The 21,134-nt window shown below is 50.2% G+C and overlaps 1 protein-coding gene across 1 annotated transcript in view; it reads left to right on the top strand.

Moving 5' to 3' along the window:
* Window positions 1–3,404: 3,404 nt before the first annotated feature.
* LOC100905771 (uncharacterized) overlaps window positions 3,405–21,134 on the top strand; it is a 90,649-nt gene continuing 72,919 nt past the window's right edge. Inside the window, exon 1 of the mRNA XM_003743143.3 lies at window positions 3,405–3,923. Within this exon, the coding sequence (XP_003743191.3) occupies window positions 3,606–3,923 (318 nt within the window). The 5' untranslated portion in view covers window positions 3,405–3,605. The remainder of the gene's footprint in view (window positions 3,924–21,134) is intronic.

Below are 21,134 nucleotides of genomic sequence, written 5' to 3'. Positions count from 1 at the left end.
TCATGATCCGATGAGAACTTTCTCTAGGCGCGGAAGTTCGGTCCCTGTCGAGCGAAGATTCCGCACGCGCCCTCATCTACGCGAATAGATCTCTCTCGCCAGGTATTATCATTCCGTGAGATCATCCTCAGAGAATTTTCGCGCTCTGTCGAGAGTCGGACACGGATGATGTTCTGAGCTGCTCGGGCCCTGACGTCTTTCCGACGGAGACTCGGTCAACTCAGGAGAGAGCCAACCCTCTTTGATAGCATCGGGATGCGCGAGTCAGCGTCAGAAGAGAACGTTCACTGACGAGGAAATGTTCAAGCGCTCCTCACGAGGAACGAATATCTTCCGAGTATCAGATGAACATGGTGAAGTTCCATCGGACTGCGTGTGCTTCCTTTCCTTCCCCGGAAAATTATATTTATTGAAGCAACCCCGCGGCCGGATTTTGACAGGATCATCTTCTAAGCACTGACGAACTTGATTGATTGTAATCGTACACAATGAGTCGGCCGCTATTTTTAGATCCGAACGAAACTATCGACGAACTTTCGAAGTCAAGGCTCGGATTCTGGTGTTCGGAAGGGTTCTGACCGGTGGTCATCCTTGTAGCGCAGTCCGAGGCTGGAGCGTCTCCCACAGAAGATCGGTGAAGGTCCGAGGTCAATTAAAATATCGAGGAGGAAAAACGCTCATTGAGGATCGTATTTTTCACCTGTTTCCGACGGTGGATATTATCTGCCGCGGCTCCCCAGAATATGCGCATACGTGCGGAGCGAGCAGCCTATGCATAGTCCCCTCTGGGTTGGATCGTTCTAGACCGTGCCTCGAAGACGGAACCTAATCTCCTCTGCCTTCACGTCGTCCTGAATCTCATTGAATCCTGCTCCTGATGACATCAATGAACATCAAAGATCCCGATTCCATGACTCGTTCAGGTAACAGCGACTTGTCCTCCGATAGGCCGAATCACCTCGTTTTAACTCCCCGGGAAGCCGGCGAACTGTCTGCCCCCGTCGCGTCGTCGGCTCCGGTCTTCGACAGCTTATGAATCAGAGGGCATTTGCGTTCCGTCTCAGCTCCCAGGGAGATCGGTTGGACATGAATTCGTCACCACTTGTCGACGGCTTATCACATCGTCGGAATCGGCTGCCCATGTCAAATCTGTGGGTAGCTCCTGGAATGAATATCTGGCCCCCTGCTCCTTCGAGTCCAAATAGGGTAGGAGCGACCGCAGGAAGCCTCTTCTAGTCGCTCGCGTCCTTCTCGTAGCGAACCCATTGATGACGAGACACGAGTTTCCCTCGGGATGGAATACGGAGTCAAGCGACACGTACGGCCTAGAACTCCAGTGAATATTCCGGCGAGACACATGGAATGAAGTCTCGTTTGTCTTGATTCTCTTGCTTCTCGGGGTTTTCTGGGAAACTTTCGAAATGCTCAGCAAACACGGGAAAGGCTAACCATAGGCTTTGTCGTTCAGATCGTTGATTTTTGTTCGAACTGCGGTGCCCTTAACACCGACAGCAGGAGCCAACGTGACGGGCAACGAGTGCTACGTTTGGACCACGGCTAGAGAAGGGGAGATCACCTTCGACAGGAACGAAGTTTTCCTTACGTAACGACCAGGAAAGACATTTTTGCTGCTTTCTGTCACGTCATTGTTTGTGGCGATAATATTTGACTGACTTCCAAGATGGTCTGATCAGGACAAAACAAGTTCAGGAGTTCAAGTTTTGAGAGAGACGAGGATTGAATACTCCAGAAATAGTGTCGTTCGATTTTCCATGCTCAATGCCAACGACGGATCCCGAGACATTGGATAGGCTCAAGATCTATTTTCTCTATAAGACGAACCCCGACCTGTCTGAGCTCATAAGACGCCAAGGGATAACCAATATATCATCAAGGTTGATCCCAGCCTTCTCGGGCTGTTTCACAATTCAATTATTATCCAGTGATGACACCGAAGATAGCTGAACGTGTTTGACGCTTGTCAAAAATGAATCCGACATCCCACGCGAAAGATCTCCGACGATCGCGAGAGAAGAGTCAGGGGCAAGATATCAAAGCTCAGTGAGTGAGTTAGTGAATATATTTCTCTAATTGATTCATGACGAAGCTCTGCGCGGAAGCGGAGTAGAGGTAATCTCCCCGTTTCTAGAAATTACGCGCGGGAAAAGTACTGGAGCAAGCTGTTACGTCAAACGTCATTTCATTCAGAATTTCTAGGGGGGAGAGTACTATGATCGAATCTGCACGCGGGATATGCAGTGGTGATTATTGAAAGCGCCGCTTCGAACTGCGGACATCCTGCCAATGATGTTAAGCGAGGTCGAAGGTCGCCCGCATCTTTGAAGAGAGCGAGTACCGTAAGCAAGCATCCCTCGTCTGCTCGCCTGCTGACCCGTTCGCCATGCAATATTCTGCGCAGCCGGTGATGATTGTCGATGCCAGACTACAAACACAGTTTCTGCTCTTTCGTCTTCACATACGTCGCCGATCCACGGAGCCTTCGATGGGGAGATGACGATACGGATACTTCTGATCCGGTTCTCGTAGTCTTCGTTTCGGTTTCTACCCGATCGAACTCATTTCCACCATTTAGCAGGATGCTCGCATTGAGCCGCGCGAGTCGAAGCCGAATTTGAATGATTTCCCGCTAACCAGTTCTACTCTCATTCCAGCTGACTCCGCAGCGGGAGCTTCTGCTGAAAAATCCTCAGCCGCCCAGAACAATAGCCAACAATGAGAGCGAGAGATCACGCATGAAGTTGACAACACCACCCTCGGCGTGAACTGTATCGAATGAAATTCATCCAGATTATTTCTCGGTTCTTGTTGACGAGGAAACGACTGACAACAAGAATTTCTGGTTTGCGTGACGACTTTCGCGGAGCGTTCGCACAGGGGTTCACACGGGAAAGAACTTCAAGCGGACTGTGACAAGGGGCGAGAAATACGGCTCTGCCCTACCGATTTCATCGACTCCGAAAATTACTAGGTAACTTCAATCGACTATCGGGACTGGATTCGCCCCGAGCAGATCGATTTTTCCAAAAGAAATTCGCCATGTCCGGGGAAGGGATTCGACGTGAATATGGTATAGATCGGAGGGGCCATCAGCGAGAGCCAGCGAAGGCTCCGGACTCTGTTTTATGCGAATGCCGACAAAGCGCAGACTCGATCCGATGGTCCGACAAGCTGACAGAGATCCGAACTCGGAGCGGAAGCTGGAGGAGAATCCCTATCGTCAGCGGACTTGGTGCAGGCGCCATCTATTGGCGCCCGTTCGCAGATCCGAAATGTAAACCCGTCGACGGCCCCGCAAGGCCGCCGGGTCTGCGTAGCGAGGGAGCAACGGTGAGGGTACCGTTGAACAAAACGGATTTTCGTTTACCTTTCCGCCAGTCTTCATTGAAGCCCTTCGCTGCGTGATACGTGACGCTGATTCGTGCAGTTGTTTTGTCCTCATTGAACTCGTTCGTGCACTCACTGCTCTCGAGCTCTCTGGACTAAGAATTCTGAGTGAACTCTATAAAGTTCTTCGAGCAGACACTCGATCGATTATCCCTCGCACAGTTCACCGCATCGTCCAGTCAGGCCTCCCATCAGCAGAGATGAACAGCGTGAGCGAAAAATCATTCGCCGTCTCTAAGACGCCCTCCATCTCGTTGGGATCATCGAGCTCATCGGATAAGTCGAGCCCTCCCTCGACTAAGAAGTCGACTGTGCGATCAGGCTCGGGTTCGCCCTCTTCCTCCAGGGGCTCATCCAGGGGAAGTGGACGCACTTCGACCACGCACTCGTCTACTTCTACCGATATCTACGGCTCGTATGATCCCTTCTACTCCCAGAAGCTGATCAAGAGGGAGTTCGAAGAGGAATCCTGCCTGAGACTGAGCAACTGCGTCGCTGTCATCGGAGTCCTTAGCATGGTGAGCATATACGGAACGATAGGCGATACGTCAAGCTTCTAGATAGGAGTAGAAATTGTAGGGTCCCTCCGATGGACCCAATCCAGCAAATGAAATTCGGTGAATTCTCTGTGCTCCTTCTTCATAAAGCAATTAGATGGTGATTCTCGTTCTCGGCAGAGAAACTTCATGCGACGCGATCCTGCAGAATCGATGGGCGATCGGTACAGGATCGGATGAGAAAATTGATGCTCATCATTGACCGGGAGAGTTGCGCGCATCAGTTGAGAAGAAACTCTGGGGAACTTTAATCCTTCCCCCGGCTACGATTGGAAAACATGATTTCTCTGCGGCTGCCTGTCCACGTCGATTACTGGAGATTCCCGCTTTTCTTCGCCGTGGCTGCGGGACACCTTCGATTCGGGTCATTTCTTACCCGTTTCGGTGTTATATAACGCTTACGGTACGATGCTCTTTGCGGCGGGGTCGAAACCCGACATGAATCCGTAAGCGCTCGCAGACGCCGTCATCGGCGCCGGGAATGCGGCACTATTTGATACACAAGGCACGACTCGCCATAGGAAATAACGGCAGTGCAGAATACTATCGCTTAAAGTAATTTCTCGCACACCAGAAAATCACGAAAAGTGTGAATGACACCCGACCTTGAGATCCAGAGAAATATCGCCAATTTACTACATGCTTGCTATCACGGCATTGAACGACAAACGAGACACATTTCACTCCAAGCTTCCATTCGATAATTTTTCCCCCTACGACGGAAAGTATTGGAGTGTCGCTGTTCTGAGAGTCCATGATCCTCACTCCAATGATATAAAATTCATGAGGAGCTTCGGTGACACCGTTCGTCGCAGTGGTCCCTCGTAGTGCTTCAACGATGGGACCACACGGATAGGTTTCACGGGATAGCTCCACCGTAAACCTTAGCCGGACAGTGGTCTTTTTAATTTGAGACGTCTATGGCTCCCGGATTCCCGATATGTTGCAATCTTCATCGAGGGACTTACTGAATCTTTGGGAACGGGTGGAAGAAATCTTCTCGTTTCCCTCCTTCCTCTTTCGGTCCTTGAAAACGTGGAGAATCTTCCAAACTCCTGCATGGGCATGCTCCCACGCCAATCTCTCAAATAGGAGCTTTCCCGAAAATTTCGAAGAGTTCTCAGACTTTGAGAATTAGGGCAGATAACGATCTTGGAGCTAATGTAATGAGAAATTCCCAAGAAAGCTCTGCATGCTTCAAGCTATCTCCGCGGTTCGGCGTCATGCTGACAGGATTGGATCGGGAAGGGGCATGGCGTGCCGATCCCGAGTATATCCTCAAAAAAGCCTGAAACATTCTTCTCATGATCTCGCATTGACGAGCAGCGCATTATATAGCTCGATTCGAAGAGGAGCGGACCTCCGTGAGCTGAAATTCCCTAATGGCATGCCTCGATGGATCGTAATATGATCGTAGATCATCTTATCTTAAGCTTGAGACTTGTACCCACTCGGATTTCTGATTTCATCGATCCTTGAACACCAGGACTGTCAGAGCTGGGGAATGAAGTTGTAGGCGAAACCAGCCCGCATGGCGCCGGGGCGGATTCGACAAATGATGTCCCGAAGTAAAGAATTCCCCGAGGGTTCAGAGTCTTGAGAACAGCACGGAGGAAATTTGGCGGTTCTCTAGCCCGAAAATCTGTTTTCGGCTCGCTTTACTGGCATGCCTCGTTGCGGATATCGTCGGAAACAGCGTGTGAGAAGACGGTCATTAATATTGTGCATCATTCTCGTCCTCCTGTCCACGATTAACTCATGCAAGTGAGATACATATAGGAGAACTAGGATTCGAATAGGAGATGAGCTTCCGGCAGGATCATTCGAAATTTCAAAAAGCGTTCATTGCCGAAGACAGCTTACGCTTCAACGGACTACATGTCGGCACAACGGCATGGAACAACCAGTTTGCCGTGTCCGGATTTTTCCGTCTCATAATACTTCCGGACATCACCGAATCATCCATTCCGTGCTGCGTAGATTGAGAAGAAAATCAATTCATCGTGTATCATGAAACCAATCGTCACAATGGTCCGAAAGTTCGTTCACGTGCTGCCGTGCGAGTGCCGAAGGAGATGCTCTTCCATGAAACGGTCTCTTCGAAAATATCTCAACTTTGGCGAGTGAGCGACGCTGGTAGCGATGCTCCATCGACCCTTAGGCGATTTGTCGTCAGAACGTATCTAACGGCAAATGTTAGCTCGCGGGCCACGTGAATGATGCAATTTCAATGTCGCTCAGCTCGAGGTGTGGTTTCACTCGGGTGTCCTATGTTAAATAAAACGGCAGCTTCCGCCCCTTCGAACGACATCTCGATGTCAGGAACATCAAGAGCTATTGCAGGCGTATAATCAAAAATTATGGATCACTATCTTTGTCTATGTATGTGGAAATTCTCGCTTTTATTAGCAAGCGGTTCCAATTTAGAAACCCGGCTGAGTTCCTCGAACGCGGACTCCCGTAAGTGGTCGATATAGGTCGAAATCCATTCACACTGGCCGCAAATCACTCGGAATGAGTTGCTGCTAGTGAGTGACTCAGTCGAAACTATATGCATATTGTACCGTTGTCTGGAAGTCGCACGCAAACGATCCTCCTCGGTTCTTGAAGTTCACTGGCGACAGAACCTTCAGTCTCTTGATGGTTTCCGCACTCGAATCGTTCATTACACTTTCAGAACGCTGACCAGGTGTTGAAGCGGATGAAACCGCGTGGATCAGAATGTTTGCATGATATCCGAAACAGAATTGTCACAGCCTTGTCGTAGGACATATTGAATCGTCTGACGATCATACGCCATCGGGACCGAATATTCATGGAAGTATGGCGCGATTGCCAAAATCAGTCGCAGTCCACAACAAAGTTGCAATCCAGATTGAAGACTTGAGTCCCAGAATTTCCGAAGCCGGACAAAGCGGTCTGTTGAACGAGACGAGTACAACGGCTTGGGCAGTAGTCACGAGGCAGCGGTCCTGGGAGCGATCAAGTTTACAACTGATGTCCGAATCGGAGGAGCCGTCATCCGAAAGAGATCCGAAGAACCGCCTGCGAAATCCGAGAATCGACATGACACCTCGATGGAATCGAAACTCCCGGAGGCCGGGATATCGATGTCGACTTATGACTTTGCTGCCCGAAAATGAATCGCTCAAAGGAACGCCGTCGTCCCAGCTAAGACTGTCTGTTACCACCAAGCCCGTATTTGAGACGTCAAGAATAATTATTGTACTGTACTTCGAATAACTCAAAACATTCCGAATCGATGCGAGACTCTACTCTCCGTCAGACTCGACAAGAGATATGATAGGTCGTGAATCGCATCACACTTATCTCGCCACATCTGCGTTATAGTGTGTCACCGGAAGAGACAATCATATGCCCGGAGACTCACGGTCGTCTCTCACGGGAGTTGTCTGCGGGATATCCTTTCGAGGGGCGACCTCCAAGGGGGCAAGGCAGGCCGTGGCTATGGCCCGGACCCATCCCACTTCACCGTGGAGTTCCTCTCGGCTGTCACGATAAGGTCGAAGCCCGATGCGTCTCCGCAACAAGCATTCTAGGCACACGTGCACATCGCTTTCTGGTCGCCGGATCAGAACTGTCAACCGGCCCCTAACCTTTTCGAAACATCGCCGTTAAAATTGTGGGCAGTAGAGCTCAACGGGCCGATTCGCCGTCTTGAGGGAAAAACGATCGATTGACATCGAGGTTCCGAGACTTCATCATCCGGAGTTGATTGCAATGATACAGTTCGAATGCTCCACCAACAAGACCGGCCATTGTATGCGCTGATGGAAATCACAAGGACGTAGTCTCCAGATCGGGTAATGAACGAGTCCGGTACCTACGCTGGTGTAGGAGAAGAATCCCTGAGTTTTGCTGTTGAATGCATGCTTCGGGGAGAAGACTCAAAGCCACGGAATAGTACAGGAAGGAGAGCTTCTACTCCGCTGTGGCCCGCCTGAGAGCGAATATACTATTGTGCGGGACCGTATTAGCCATTCTTCCGCCAAATATTTCTCGCGATATCCGTGCTCGACGCTCGAGCCTTGATAGCCGAACGAGTACTCGAGAGCGATGCCGCGGCTGCCGCCTTCCATCCAGAAAGTGAATTCTCCGCGATCATACCCAAGGTCGCGACCATAGATAACGAATCGCAAACATCATCGACAGGCGCTCGCTCACAGTGGCGACGTAGATGTGCGCAGTGAGGAATCCGCGCTTTCGATCATTTCACTTTGATTTTCGCTTGGCTTTCGCTAACCCACATTTAACTTTTTCAGGTAAGTCAACGTGGAACGAAACAGGCAGCCATGAGCTGCCAACGATGCGACCTTCGCCCCTAGACCGCTGTTGCGTAAGAACAGAATTGTCACCAGAGATTTCCAGAATCGTGAGAAGACTCCCCACGTAGGTGTTGTTTAGTTATCGTATTACGTCGTTCCTAGCTGTATTGAAATCGATCGATCGACCGCTCACTCGGTCGGTCGCTTAGTTCGACAGTTTTTTCAAGAACAGAGACTCTCCGTCCTTCGTTAACTGTGTCGAAGGCCCGCGTGAGATTTTATTTGACTTGGGCAGATCCCGCCCGGATTGTCGAGAAATCTTCTTTCCACCTTGTCGAAGAGTAGTCAGTCCGATGGCCTCGTCGAAGAGGAGTCAGTCCGCTTTCCGAGTGATTTGAATCACAATCGGAGCTCTCGTAGGATGGAATACGCGACCAATCTACGGGACGCCGATTGGCGATGGCTTGTCAGAGAACGTCATCTGTACGCGCTTCTCCAGCCTAAGCGGACCCTCCTACGACGCTCATTGTATCTCTCACTCCGGGGAAGCATACGAATCCACTCCGGAGCAATTTCCAGGTAATAAAATTTTCCGTTTCGGGATGGGTGTCCGCTCGTTCCGAAAGGCTTCTCGGTGCGATTGATGAATTTCTTCAGCGAGAACGAAGCGACGAAGCCCTCGGTAATGCGAAAATCGTGTTCATCTTCTTACATCGATCGTATCGATGATCAGAGAATGTGATAACAATTACGAGCATTTCGATCGAAGAAAATATGAACGATATAGTTCATTTGTTTCCGCTCGCGAAAAGGTCAGAGGCTTTGCCCGCGGTCGGAGCCCGTCTGACATCAGAATTTGAACTTTTGCGGTGTCCTGCTCCTACTTCCGGAACGCTGTCGAATAGGGAAGGGATAACTTGAGCGTCAAAGAGCCGAACGATGATCGAGGGCCAGATTCATTGGTATCTGTCCCGGGTTCAAGAAGATCCCGATACGTTCGATTGTGTGTTCTAGCGGAAGAGCCGGTCCATAGGGCGGTCGGGAAGTGCAGCGATTCCATGGCTCATTATCGAACGCGTGGAATTTTCGGGACTGTCTGGGTTGTAACATAGTAGTTTAGAGATCTGACAGTCTAGCCCCGGTATTTCGAGACTCAGGGAGGTATTGGCGCAGTAGCTCATCTAGCCCAAATAGCATTCAAGGAAGGTTAAGGAAGAGACGCCCCGCTGCGGGAGAGTGACATTCCAATAAACGCCTCCCGTTTCCCCGCAGTCGTAGATGAGTTCTAGTGATTTCCGGGATCTGATAATCTTTCCGAATGATGGCCATCCTGCGCTCAGGGGCAGTCGTGATAAGTTTCGCGCGAAGTTCTTGCTAAAACAGAGTGAGCAATCTCAAGTCGAGGGCCCAAGGAGCTGAAGAATCAGCGCGGTCGCTTCTTCTGATGGCGAAAGCTCCCACAACAGTATGTAACTTGTCGAGCAAGCTCTCTGCTGGCGATTGAAGGCTGAGGAATCAGAGCCCGGAGTTTCCCTCGGGAAGCTTGACTCAATCCCGTAATACACGGCTTTCAGAAAGAAAACTTTATTATTATCGGCTGGTGGAGCGTACGGAGGAAACGAAATACAATCGGAAAATGCACTACGATCACGAGCCGTTTCCCGCGTGAGGAACTTATTCTGTCTTGGAAAAAGAGTTCGGAAGCAGCCGAATCCCCGTGAAAAATTTACGGAAAGAGTGCGAGCTTACGAATAAGAACAGCTGTCTCTATTCCCTTGCCCGCACCTCGTCGAAGGAGCTCGTTGGCTGGATTTGAAATCGGGAAGAAATATCCATCAAAGAGCCTAGTGAAAAAGGTAAATCGTAGACTGAGTAGACAGGAGCGCTATCGTTCACGGAATCGAAGTGATAGTGGACGTAGAGCGCTTGGTCAACGTGATTCCTCCTAGGTCAACCGAGTTCCCTTCGGACTAATTTTAGTTTCCGAGTCGCCGAAGTGTCTAAACTAGCCGGCCTATCTATTCTAAAATTAAGTTTCTCGAACTCCGCGCTTCGACCCGGGGTCAGCTGATCTGCAGATAAGCAGAGAACAGAAACTTTCTGTGTTCGACAAAATTATCAGAATAAATTGGACCGCAGGCTCTCGTGGTCCGTGATCGACCCAGACCCGCAATTGAGCCATGCGCTCAGTGACCGTAGAAGATTCGAGCCTCGCTTTATTCTGAGCGAATTTTCGAAAAACTATAAACAGACCGGGATCGAAATCGCCCGAGTCTTTTTTATCAGTGGACTCGACGCATGATTCTGGATTCGCAATTAGCTCAAGTTTTCTAGAGCTAGTGCTCTGGCCTGGATCAATCAGCATAATTCCGTTGCACAGGAGCCCTGTCTGCTCGGAATAGCCGGTCTCGAGTGATTAATCAATCGGATTAGCAAGAGACCTTAATATTCCTCAATGACCACCGATCAACATGGAAGCGCGCTTTCACCTTCGAGTAGAATCGGTACTCTAACAGATGACGAATGGAGTATGACGAGGGCTCCCAAGAGCTAAATCACCCGGGGAAAATCTCACTTACCTCCTCTTCTCATTCTTGTCTGATTCCGCAACACTCCGAATCGCACGCTGTCACGGTGCCTTTCCTTGTTGTCCATGCTCGTCCTGGGTATACTGGGTGCCCGGATCAGAGTCGGGCATCCTTTTCTGGATCAGGTGCTAATGCCCCGGTCCTTCGTGATCCTTCTAACTAAGTAGTTCATGATCCCGTGACCGGAGCCCTGCCAGGAATATTCCGAATCACTCAGGCATGAGATTTTCTGAAAGTCTCATGAAATGCCAATGTAGATGAGGAATTACGATTCTCATCATCAGCTCCACGAGGAATTTTGAATGGGAATCGGAATGATATTCGCAGACTTCTCGAATCCTTCGGGAGCACGGTCTAGTCATGACAAGGCATCTTTGTGGAACCCTTTTATCGGATGTGTTCATATATTGGAGAGCTCCAGTGAATTTTCTCGAGACCTCTGAAACATCGGAGTTCAGACTGTTTTCGAAAATTAGGGATAGCCCTGCCTAGGGAGCTTCCACCGGTCGGCTCGCCGCGGTCGTGACCTTGCGAAGCGCTCGTTCGAGCGACCGTCCGCCGCAACGGACTCATCTCAGAGCCTGTGAGAAACCTCGGAGCTCCACCCTGTATTGGTGGAAGGACGCAGATCTCAGGTCGATTAGAGCTCTTCCCGAAGGTAGACTGATATGATTATTATGAGATGACTTGCTCGAGAAGGAGGAATCATGCGAGAGGAAATATAAATCGATAGATCGATAAATGGATGATTTATAAGATCCAATTGGATCGATCCTAGACATGGCTGTCCGAAGGCTCTTTTCTCGTTCCGTTCAGAAGGACACTGAATGTATCTGTCTCCACGAGGAGGTAGGGAGGAGAATTTCGGCAAAGCCGCCCTACTGATTTTCCACCCCCGCCCCTACGAGCGATGAGTCAGTACTCGTCGGAAAGCTGCGGATTTGCGTGGAGGTTCTACGGAGATCCCCATGCTCGAACATTTAGCTTGAAGATTTATTATACAATTCCGGATCTTCTTCGACTGATGAATCAGACAACTCTCTAATCGGCGAGGCGGTCTTCGCGGTTTTGTCTGTCACTGAAGCGATCGGCCGGAGGGTGATCGAGGGCCAAATAAGCGGTGATACGCGATTTTCCATCGGAGATCCCACAAACTCCACTCACCAAATGGTGTTCACGAGGAGAACGCTGGCGGAGCATTGCCTCCTCGAGGCGCAGCAGGAAGCTACTAATTCTCGTGACCTCGAGCAGGATTCCCGCCAGAGAGGTCCCCTGCTGCTGACAGAACATGCCTCGGATTCATTGTGCCGCTCTCGGTTCTCTGTCCCACCTACGGGAGCGATACCTCCGTGTCCAGATTCTGGATCAGATGTGCTCACGAGCTTCTTTTCGCGGGCCGAATCTTCGGCCAAAAAATCTGCGCGTGCGAAGCTTTAAATAAGAGAATCCCTCAGGTGCCGTTCGTTCCCAATGAGCGAAGGGGTAATCCGAGGATCATTATTGTTATCAATAACTGGAGCTGTGCGTTTTATCCACGGAACAGAGCGGAGTATGCATGGTTCGTGACTCGTTTCATCGACGAGGCGTCATTGCCATTCTTTTCATTGGTGTACGACAGGGAGGCAACAAGCATGGAGAAGCTCCGCGCAATTCTCGAAATGCTGGACGAGTCGGAAATTGCAAAATTTGCAAAGATCCTGAAGCTATTGACATGTGCATATACACACACATGCACGAAAATATGCATTGCATAGAATGCACAGCCCCAATCATTACACTCACATCCGTCCGAAAGGTCCGTGGACCTATTGCGGACAGACAGGGCTCCAATTATTTTTCTTGAATGAATCTCACACATTGAAAAAGAAAAATATCGGAATCATAATTCATCATTCAGTAAAGGCCCGCCTACAATGATCTACAATCGATCCATGGACCTCCTGTCCATTCCGGAACCGATCTACGAAGTCGAGCGTTCGGGAAACGATTGAGATGATCTACGCGGTTCCAAGGGCTCGACTTTAGAGTCCAAGCTGCGCCGAACGAGACCTCGGATTCCCAAACTCTTCTTGCCAAGGACAGCTGCTCCTCGGGGACTCGGGCTGGGTACATCAGATGCGGATCAAGTGTTTCGGAGATCACACGATCTCGTCGTTCACGGATACATATCTCACATGGATTGGTGGGTTGATGATTATAAAGACTTCCTTCCCCCAAGTTTCCGAAGGTTCTCTGATCCACGAGGGAAGAGGGACAAATTGTGCTGTAGCCGGATTCCTTCCCCATTGTCTCAATTTTCGAGAAATACTCTCTCCGCTCGGTCCAGTCTTGCACGGACACCATGGCGTGGCGGTTAGCCTCGTCAGTCGATCTCGACGATTTGGGAGGTTTGCGTTCGAATCCGAGTCTCGGCCTAGAATCTACTTGAGCTCATCTACCGGTCAGATGCAGATTCCCGAGCGTTGGAGGCCAGAGAATCGAGCGAAGAGATGGAGCCCGGGAAAGACGTCGGAGGAAATTTAATGGCCACGTCATAAGATCTCCCGGGTCGGATGCCCCCGCCGGTGTCCACGCTTTAAATGACTCTGATCCCCGAGATTCCCAGAGCCGAATGTGACTGACCTCAATTGCCCGATGAATTTGGTCTACCTCGGCTGCTTATAGCCTAACTTCTGAATCAATCCAATAGTGAGCGTAGGAATCCAGGGAGTAGTCCCAGAAGCGTATTAACTTTTTTAGGCCTTATATGACATCACCTCGAGTACTTGTTGTGGGTTCGGAACTCTTAGACTCTAGAACCTCGAGCGGAAACTTCGAGCTGAGCCTCCGTGTTCTACGCAATGAACAAGATGCGTTGATTCAAGGCAGCTTCTTCGCATGGAATTTCTGCCGAACAGCCCGCTCGAATTATAAAGAAAAGAGTCGCGACTCCCGTAGAGGACTCGTCGATAAATAATTATCGTCTTGATTTATTCCAAAGTCGCTCGACGAATCATTCAATCGCTCCGGAAAGCCAGCAATCGGAGCTCTTTTCAAAAGTTACGCGCTCAGCTCTTTCTTCGCGCATCTCCTTAGTGAGTCGGCTCTCTCCGCGCCGAGTATCTCGGTCAACTTCTCTGCAGCTTGTTTCTGAGCTCCGTCGTCCGAATCCAAAATCGGCGCCATGGCATCATCCAATTGGATTTGTTCCTCTTCCGTAACTGAGATGCTCTTCACGCATTCCTTGAAGAGTTCTTCAGCGCTCGCTTTCAAGCATTTTGCGAACGCAATCATCTTCTCCTCTCCGATCATCGCTTTGGCGGTCTCCCTCAGGAATTTCATGTCGCCAGAGTCTTTCTTCGTTTTGAGTATCTCACCCATCTCCGAGATCGCCTCCACTGGGATTTTTCCTTCACTGACACATTTCAAGAGAATATCCTCAGATTTTTTAGACTCCATGCCCACCGCAAGGGCGAAAAAAACTAGAGCACCGATCAACTTCATCTCTGTGCGGCCTCTGCTGCCAAGTGCTCGCATGCGCATTGTTTGAGGTCCTTAAAATACCGCTAAGCCAAACGACACTTCTGCGTGACACTCCCGGGAAGGCTCGGGGAACGATTCGACGGCCTCGGTCGCATCCACAATGGAACCTCACACGAACGACTCTGCAGTCTTTCATTCTCCTCCCCATCAGAGAGATTGAGCGAGCTCGTGACTGGGCCCTGAAATTCGGCTGCCAGCCTTCCGGCTTCTATGATCGCCGTTCTAAGTTAAGATTGATCGAAAGGTCCGAGGACGTTCCAATTACGGTGCGATCTCCCCAAAACTTTCCGGAACGGAGGGGTTTCGGTAAGGCTGCGGAGAAGCCTTCCAAAAAAAAGGCACAAGGCGGGCATTCAGAAATGACGAGGGAGAATCGTTTCCCCGTATGACCTCATTGTATGGGACAAAGATGTAATTAGACTACAGTGAAACATGACTTATTGCACCACCGTACCAAGGGACCACCTGACTTATCGGACCGTTTTCCACCCGAACCACCTCGCCCGTACTACGGTTTTTGGCACCGTAGCGTCGAACCGGCACTACAGAAGCGCCGCACCAACCCGAAAATAGGGGAAGTTGACGCGGAATCTCTATGGAAATCCATTTCCTACAGTGCTCCGGTGTCACAAACCATAGAACCTTGTTCGATAGTCTTCTTTTGCTGCGCACCCGAGCGATGCAGAAGCCGAGTCTCGCAATGGACAAGAGATGCAGGATCTACTTTGCTACATGACGAGAATGAGAGTACGTCCCTGAAATGGATGAACCTTATCCGAAGAGCTGAATGAGTTCGCGGTATCCGTTGAACCAGGAAACAAGCTCCGGTTCGACTCGGTTACCCTTATTACACTCATCTCCTCCTTTAGGTTTCCAAAACGGGTATCAGTATTCGGTCCGATTGCCTCTGTTGTCGAGCAAGCGATGCACAGGCCCTTCCTTGACTCCATGAGGCCGACGTAGATTTCGAGCGGAGTGTCTTACTAGGCAATCCGAATCTGCCGCCGGCCCCGCAGACTACCTGAATACCTGAAGCCTTGTTGCGATTGATTTTGCGATGAAGGGTGACCCACGGGCTCTCTTTAGGGCTCAGATCCGTACATTGAGCAAGCGTCTGTTGGAAGCATTTATTTCTGTGGCGGAGATCTTCCGCCCCGCGTGAAACGTGTTTCGGATCGTTATCTTGTTGAGAGATACAATTAGATAGCATGTTCCCCCTTGCTTATGGCAGCATGACTGTTTCCGGTATTCGTACACCCACACGTCCTATCAAGGTGCTCGATATCCTGCTGCGTTTGGAGAGAAGCATTCCCATAAAATCATGCTGCCCCCATCCCTCTTGACCGGAAGTCGTGGGCAGTGTTAGGTGCTCGGCGGACGCACCGCCTGCCGTCCGCACCGAAGCGCTTGAACTTCGATCCTTGCCGAAATCATAAGCAGCTTCATGGAGTCGGCTAAGGGGCAGACTTGAAGGGAAAATTCGACATGAGTCAAGCTACATCGAAAGAAATCTCGGTATGCAAATTGAAAAGCGGAGGGTATGGCAAAAAAGTCGAAAACCACATTATATCCAAGGCAGGCGTCGAACTGAGGTTCAGGCCACGACTCGAGGACGTCCGCCGTGATCGTGACAGAGGCACGGTACGCCGCTGGGTCTGCACCTTGGCGGTAAACTGCGGCGCGGTCTCGACACAAGGCTCGTCGAAGGGAACGCCGCGCCGGCGCCGTGAAGGAGGTATCCCGTGCGTCGATCGCAACTCGACGCTTATATGTGCGGTCAATGACCGTGGAAGAGTACAAAGTGATCTACGAGAGATTCCAGACTGTCGGTATGTCACTAACTTTCTTGTCTTCTCTTCCAGGTGAGTGTCTAGTCATCCGAGACGTGTCCACCAGCAAACTTCTAGCTTATGCGGAAGATCTCGCGGCGACTCAGCTCCCCATCATACCGGAGAAAGTCATCGAGGCCGTCATGAAACATCAACCCCCAAATCCTCATCGAAACTCGGGCCCTTCGAGCTTTTTTCAAAATTTTCCCAGCTCGAATGAAGTATACTGTTCCTAGCTAACACATCCGGCTGCACTGTAAACCGGGAAACGGGTCTATCCGATAGAAACGGGAACTTGAGCGTCCCGGATCTAGACCTCTTTTCTGATTATCGGAATGAGTGAATCGACTGGATAGATTGGGGACCCTATCCCGCACCGCCTCACTATTGCGGATCGGGATTCGCGCTGTTAGGAAGTGGAAATGCGAAACACCTCCACGGTCTCCTTGGCTCACTCTCAGAAGACTTGTTTACATCGCTAACGCGGAGCTGCTCGCTGACGTGTGGAGGCTCCGAAGCTGCTCCCTATGAAGCTCTCCTAAGCAGTCTCCGGGCTGTCGGAACGGAACTCTGAATGATGTGGTTCCGTTCCTAAGTCTCCAGCTCCCTCTTTACGAACCCTCCCTCGTCGTCGTGGAGCGCGTGTGGCTCACGACACAAGAGCTAGCTCCGAAGGCGCGTTGCTTACCTGGAAGGCGGAGAATGTCGAAATCTCGCTGAGGACTCTCGCGGAGATCTCTCGGTTTTGGGTCCAGCTTCTAATGCCAGCAAGAAATCTTCTTGAATATCAATGACAAGCGTGAGATCAGGACATTTTCGGGAGATCCGAAAACATGCGGGAAGTGCTCGCTCCAGCCTGGAATCGAGACGAGAGACACCCGTTCATCAGCTTCGCACGAACAGAATTAGATGTCTCCTTCGGGGGGTAGGGGAAATTAGTCTCGATGACCATGTGTGAGGGACCTCTTCCCTGAGGTGGACAGGTGGACCCTGTGGAACTGCGAGAATGAGGTGTCGCTCGCGTACTTCCGTTAGACCGACAGACCAACATCAGAAGCGTCAAGCGTCCGTTCTCGAGGGGGGATCTCAGCTGGGAAAGTAGCACCGGCTAGGCCCGATCCCACAGGGGAAGACACTCCACTCGACTCGGAAAGGATAGGTAATCCAGAAGCCTTCTCTCCAAACACTCAAGACCTCCTGCAGTCTGATTTCGTAAGACCCGAGAATAGTATTCGAAGCGATCGACGGGGGAAAAGTCTATTATCTGTGCTTGAAGGATCTCCATTGATGATTGCACAGGTGGCAGCAAAAGGACCGGGCGATATTTTTGAGCGAAGATTGAGCAGTTCGAGAGAGAGTACAAATCGAGCTTACGAAGTGAGACTTGATCAGGATGGTCTAGAATGGTGCTGATGGTCGCTGATCATGAAGGATCAGGCGGAATACTTGACCATATTGAATGGCATATCGACAAATGACTGAAAGGGCACTTGAGGTAGGCCCTTCGGAATCCGCCAAACGCCGCCCGCGCCGTCAAATGGGTCGCGAGCCCGGATCGATTATATGTAGATCATTGATTGCAACCGTAGGGCAATCTTCCTCCGCTTCACAGGGAGATCGTAGTGCTGGCAATGCTCTGCGAGATGCTGAGCAGAAGATTCTCATTCATAGGAACAACACGGGTCCAGAAGTTGCACGATGCGCATCGGTCCATCGGGACAAATTTTCCGCAGGAATGCCTTGTTCTCAAGTGGTAGATCTAGGACACTGATTCTTTTCCGATCGATCAAGAACAGGCTCCAAGTCCTTCACGTTCATTCCTGGACTGGATTTCGGTTCAGTACCCCCGATATCGTAAAAGTCAAATCGAAATCAGAATCACCAGGACGGTTGGAGCTGTCCGGAGTCATCTGCCAAAACCGACGGGTTGTCGAGTGCCTAGCGCGATTGTCCCTTCTCGAGCAGACGTGCATAGCCGCAACGACGCCGCTCCCTCCCTTCTGCCGGAAAAATATGCAGGTACTCGGCCTTGATCCTCCTGGGTACATTTGCTCTATGGAGCCGTCCTCGGATGCTACGTGAGTGAATAACAGTACCCGGGACGTCAAACCTTGGCTGTGTGATCTTTGGCTTGGAGTCATCTGCCAACTCCTGAACGAACTTTCCGTGAATAGCCTCCCGACCGGGAAGCGATCCATATCGGCGGTGGCTGTGAGGCAAAGGTATGCGGTATGGGAACCATAGCTTTGCAAGTGGTTACAAGTTCCGCGATATAACAGAGGGTCCGATCCCTGCGGACTTCGTATTCGAAGCCAGACTGTGCCGAAAACTCGGGTAGGGACGAAATCTCTTCATGGATTTGATACATAAACTCCACAAGCGAAGACGCCGCGAGTTCTCGCTCTGTTCTCTGTCTCGTCGCTTTCAGTCTCAAAAATGGAATACTTCGCCGCTCTCGCGAGCCCATGACTACGGCCAAAATAAGGAACAAAACGTCATCCTGCTCCTCGGTACGATTGGTTTCACGAAAAAACCTTCGATTCAATTTCGATCCAATTGCGTTGTGATTCATGGCTCCTTTAGCTTTGAGTTCTGAGTGCCTCTGAACTTCATCCCGGGCATGAATAAGTGTTCCCTCAAGCACAAAGCGAATTTCCTGAATCAGTCGAAACTTCAGGGTTACACTCGCGACGATCTCGTCCCGCACTGTCATCGAATTCAGCGCGGAGATATCCGGGAAAACTGATTTCGGAGAACACTTGGTCATTCTCAGGCCTGATTATTATCCCGGCGCGGCGCGTGCACACATACCCATACCGAGGCAGTCAGACATTCGGAGATTCTGCGCGTAACGAATATTCTGGATGCGCTCATACCCGCCGTGTGCGCAAACGGAGCAGGGCCGCATATGAATTGATTTTACAAAGAAGAGAGGAGGAAAGAACGGATAGCACAGGACAAGGTTTTCAGGGTCGAGGCTCTCGGAAAACCAAGCCCTTCAAACCAAGCGAGACGGTCAGAATGATAAAGCCACCAAAAAATTTCACACACTCCACGTGCAGGTGGGCAAGGACCTATTCGGAGAAAATAAATCGATTCCAATGACTCCTCGCCCGAAGTGAAGGAACACCACGCGGCTCTCGGATAGATAACAGAGGATAGACAACGGTAACGCTGATAATCGGGAATCACGGGACAAAAGGAAGAATCGTCTCCGCTGGGATGAAAAATTCAATGTTTTTCCCATCAGCATTTCAATCGGCGACGAATCATCCCGAGAAGACGAACGATGCTTGGGCAGCTCACGGCCAGATTCCGAACGCGGCTGTACCGTTATATGGCATCCGGCTCTACCGTCGAGGTGGAGAATCGCCAGTCGCGAGATGATTTGGGGCGGCGCCGAAAAGGATCGCGGCGGCCCTGTGATGATTTCCCACCGCGGGGAGCTGGAGATATCGAGGCTGAATCTTTGAAAACCCTCCCTCGTCGGGGACAGTAGCAGCTCAGCGGAGCTCTTTGCGAGATGAATTTTTCTGCCGGCCAGATATGGAGGGACAGCTGTGGTAGACGAACGGCACCACGATAAATTTGCGTGCGTAACATAAGCAGTGTTGGAAATATTTGTATCGACAAATATCGATATCAATCGATATCGATGTCGGCATATCGATAAATATCGATATATTCATATCGATCGATCGATATCGATATACACATATCGATTGATATCGATCTATGACGAACTGTGTAGCTTGGCAGGGATGAGATTTCCAGTATCTGTGAATCGTATCTGAAATCGCCATCCTCACTCTTTCTCTGAGGCTCCATAAGGATGCGAAGGATTAGCTATCACAGAATCGATTGCGATAATTGCCGCTAAATAGCTCGCATGGAATAGCTGTTATGAACCCAAGAATGGGCCCTCACATATCGGATCGGATGCTTACCATGCATGCGGCAGATTCCCGCCATTTCGAACCCTTGACATCTCGCAGGCCCCGAATTATTGGGGAAGAAAGACCTTGGTGTTCAGCGGCCCCAGAAAGTCCCGACTGAGTTTGAATCAACTTCTCACCTAGCGATCTGAGGGTATCGATATAAACATATCAATATCGACAAATATCGATATGCCCATATCTCCACTAACTCTCTCCTTATGGCAGCCCGCGCGCCATGCTGCTTGCCTACTGCCGAACGACAGCGTATGTGAGGGCCCATTCTTAAGTTCATAATAGCTATTCCATGCGAGCTATTCAGCGGCAATTATCGCAATCGATTCTGTGATAGCTAATTCTTCGCATCCTTATGGAGCCTCCCAGAGCAAGAGTGAGGATGGCGATCTCAGATACGATTCACAGATAAAGGAAATCTCATCCCTGCCAAGCTACACAGTTCGTCATAGATCGATATCAATCGATATGTATATATCGATATCGATCGATATGAATATATCGATATAGACAAATACCGATATATCGATATTTATCGATATGCCCATATCGATATCGATTCACAGATAATGGAAATCTCATCCCTGCCAAGCTTAACAGTTCGTCATAGATCGATATCAATCGATATGTATATATCGATATCGATCGATATGAGTATATCGATATCGATCGATATGAGTATATCGAATGGATATCGATATGGGCATATCGATATCGTTATTTGTCGATACAAATATGCCCAACACTGAAACATAAGGAAGCAGGGAGGAACTGGGAATCTCTAATCGGGGTCGTCATGCCGCTTGGCAGATCGACTCGGGCGGGGAAGTAGGTACGTAGATACTCCGGAGGTCTCGGTCTAGTCGACTCGTCGTCCGGATTCCTGGCTCGCCTACCAAACCATCCGAATATGTTTTGGGGGAACTCCAGACTGACGAAGTATCAGGGCATCCTTCAGTAAGGAAGACTTCACCCCCCCCCCCCGCCCGAACTCGAA

This window comes from Galendromus occidentalis, unplaced genomic scaffold (genome assembly GCF_000255335.2).
Source record: "Galendromus occidentalis unplaced genomic scaffold, Mocc_1.1 scf7180000077440, whole genome shotgun sequence".
Lineage (NCBI taxonomy): Eukaryota > Metazoa > Arthropoda > Arachnida > Mesostigmata > Phytoseiidae > Galendromus > Galendromus occidentalis.
Note: the sequence above shows the minus strand (reverse complement) of the source record. Positions and strands in the feature narration are given on the sequence as shown.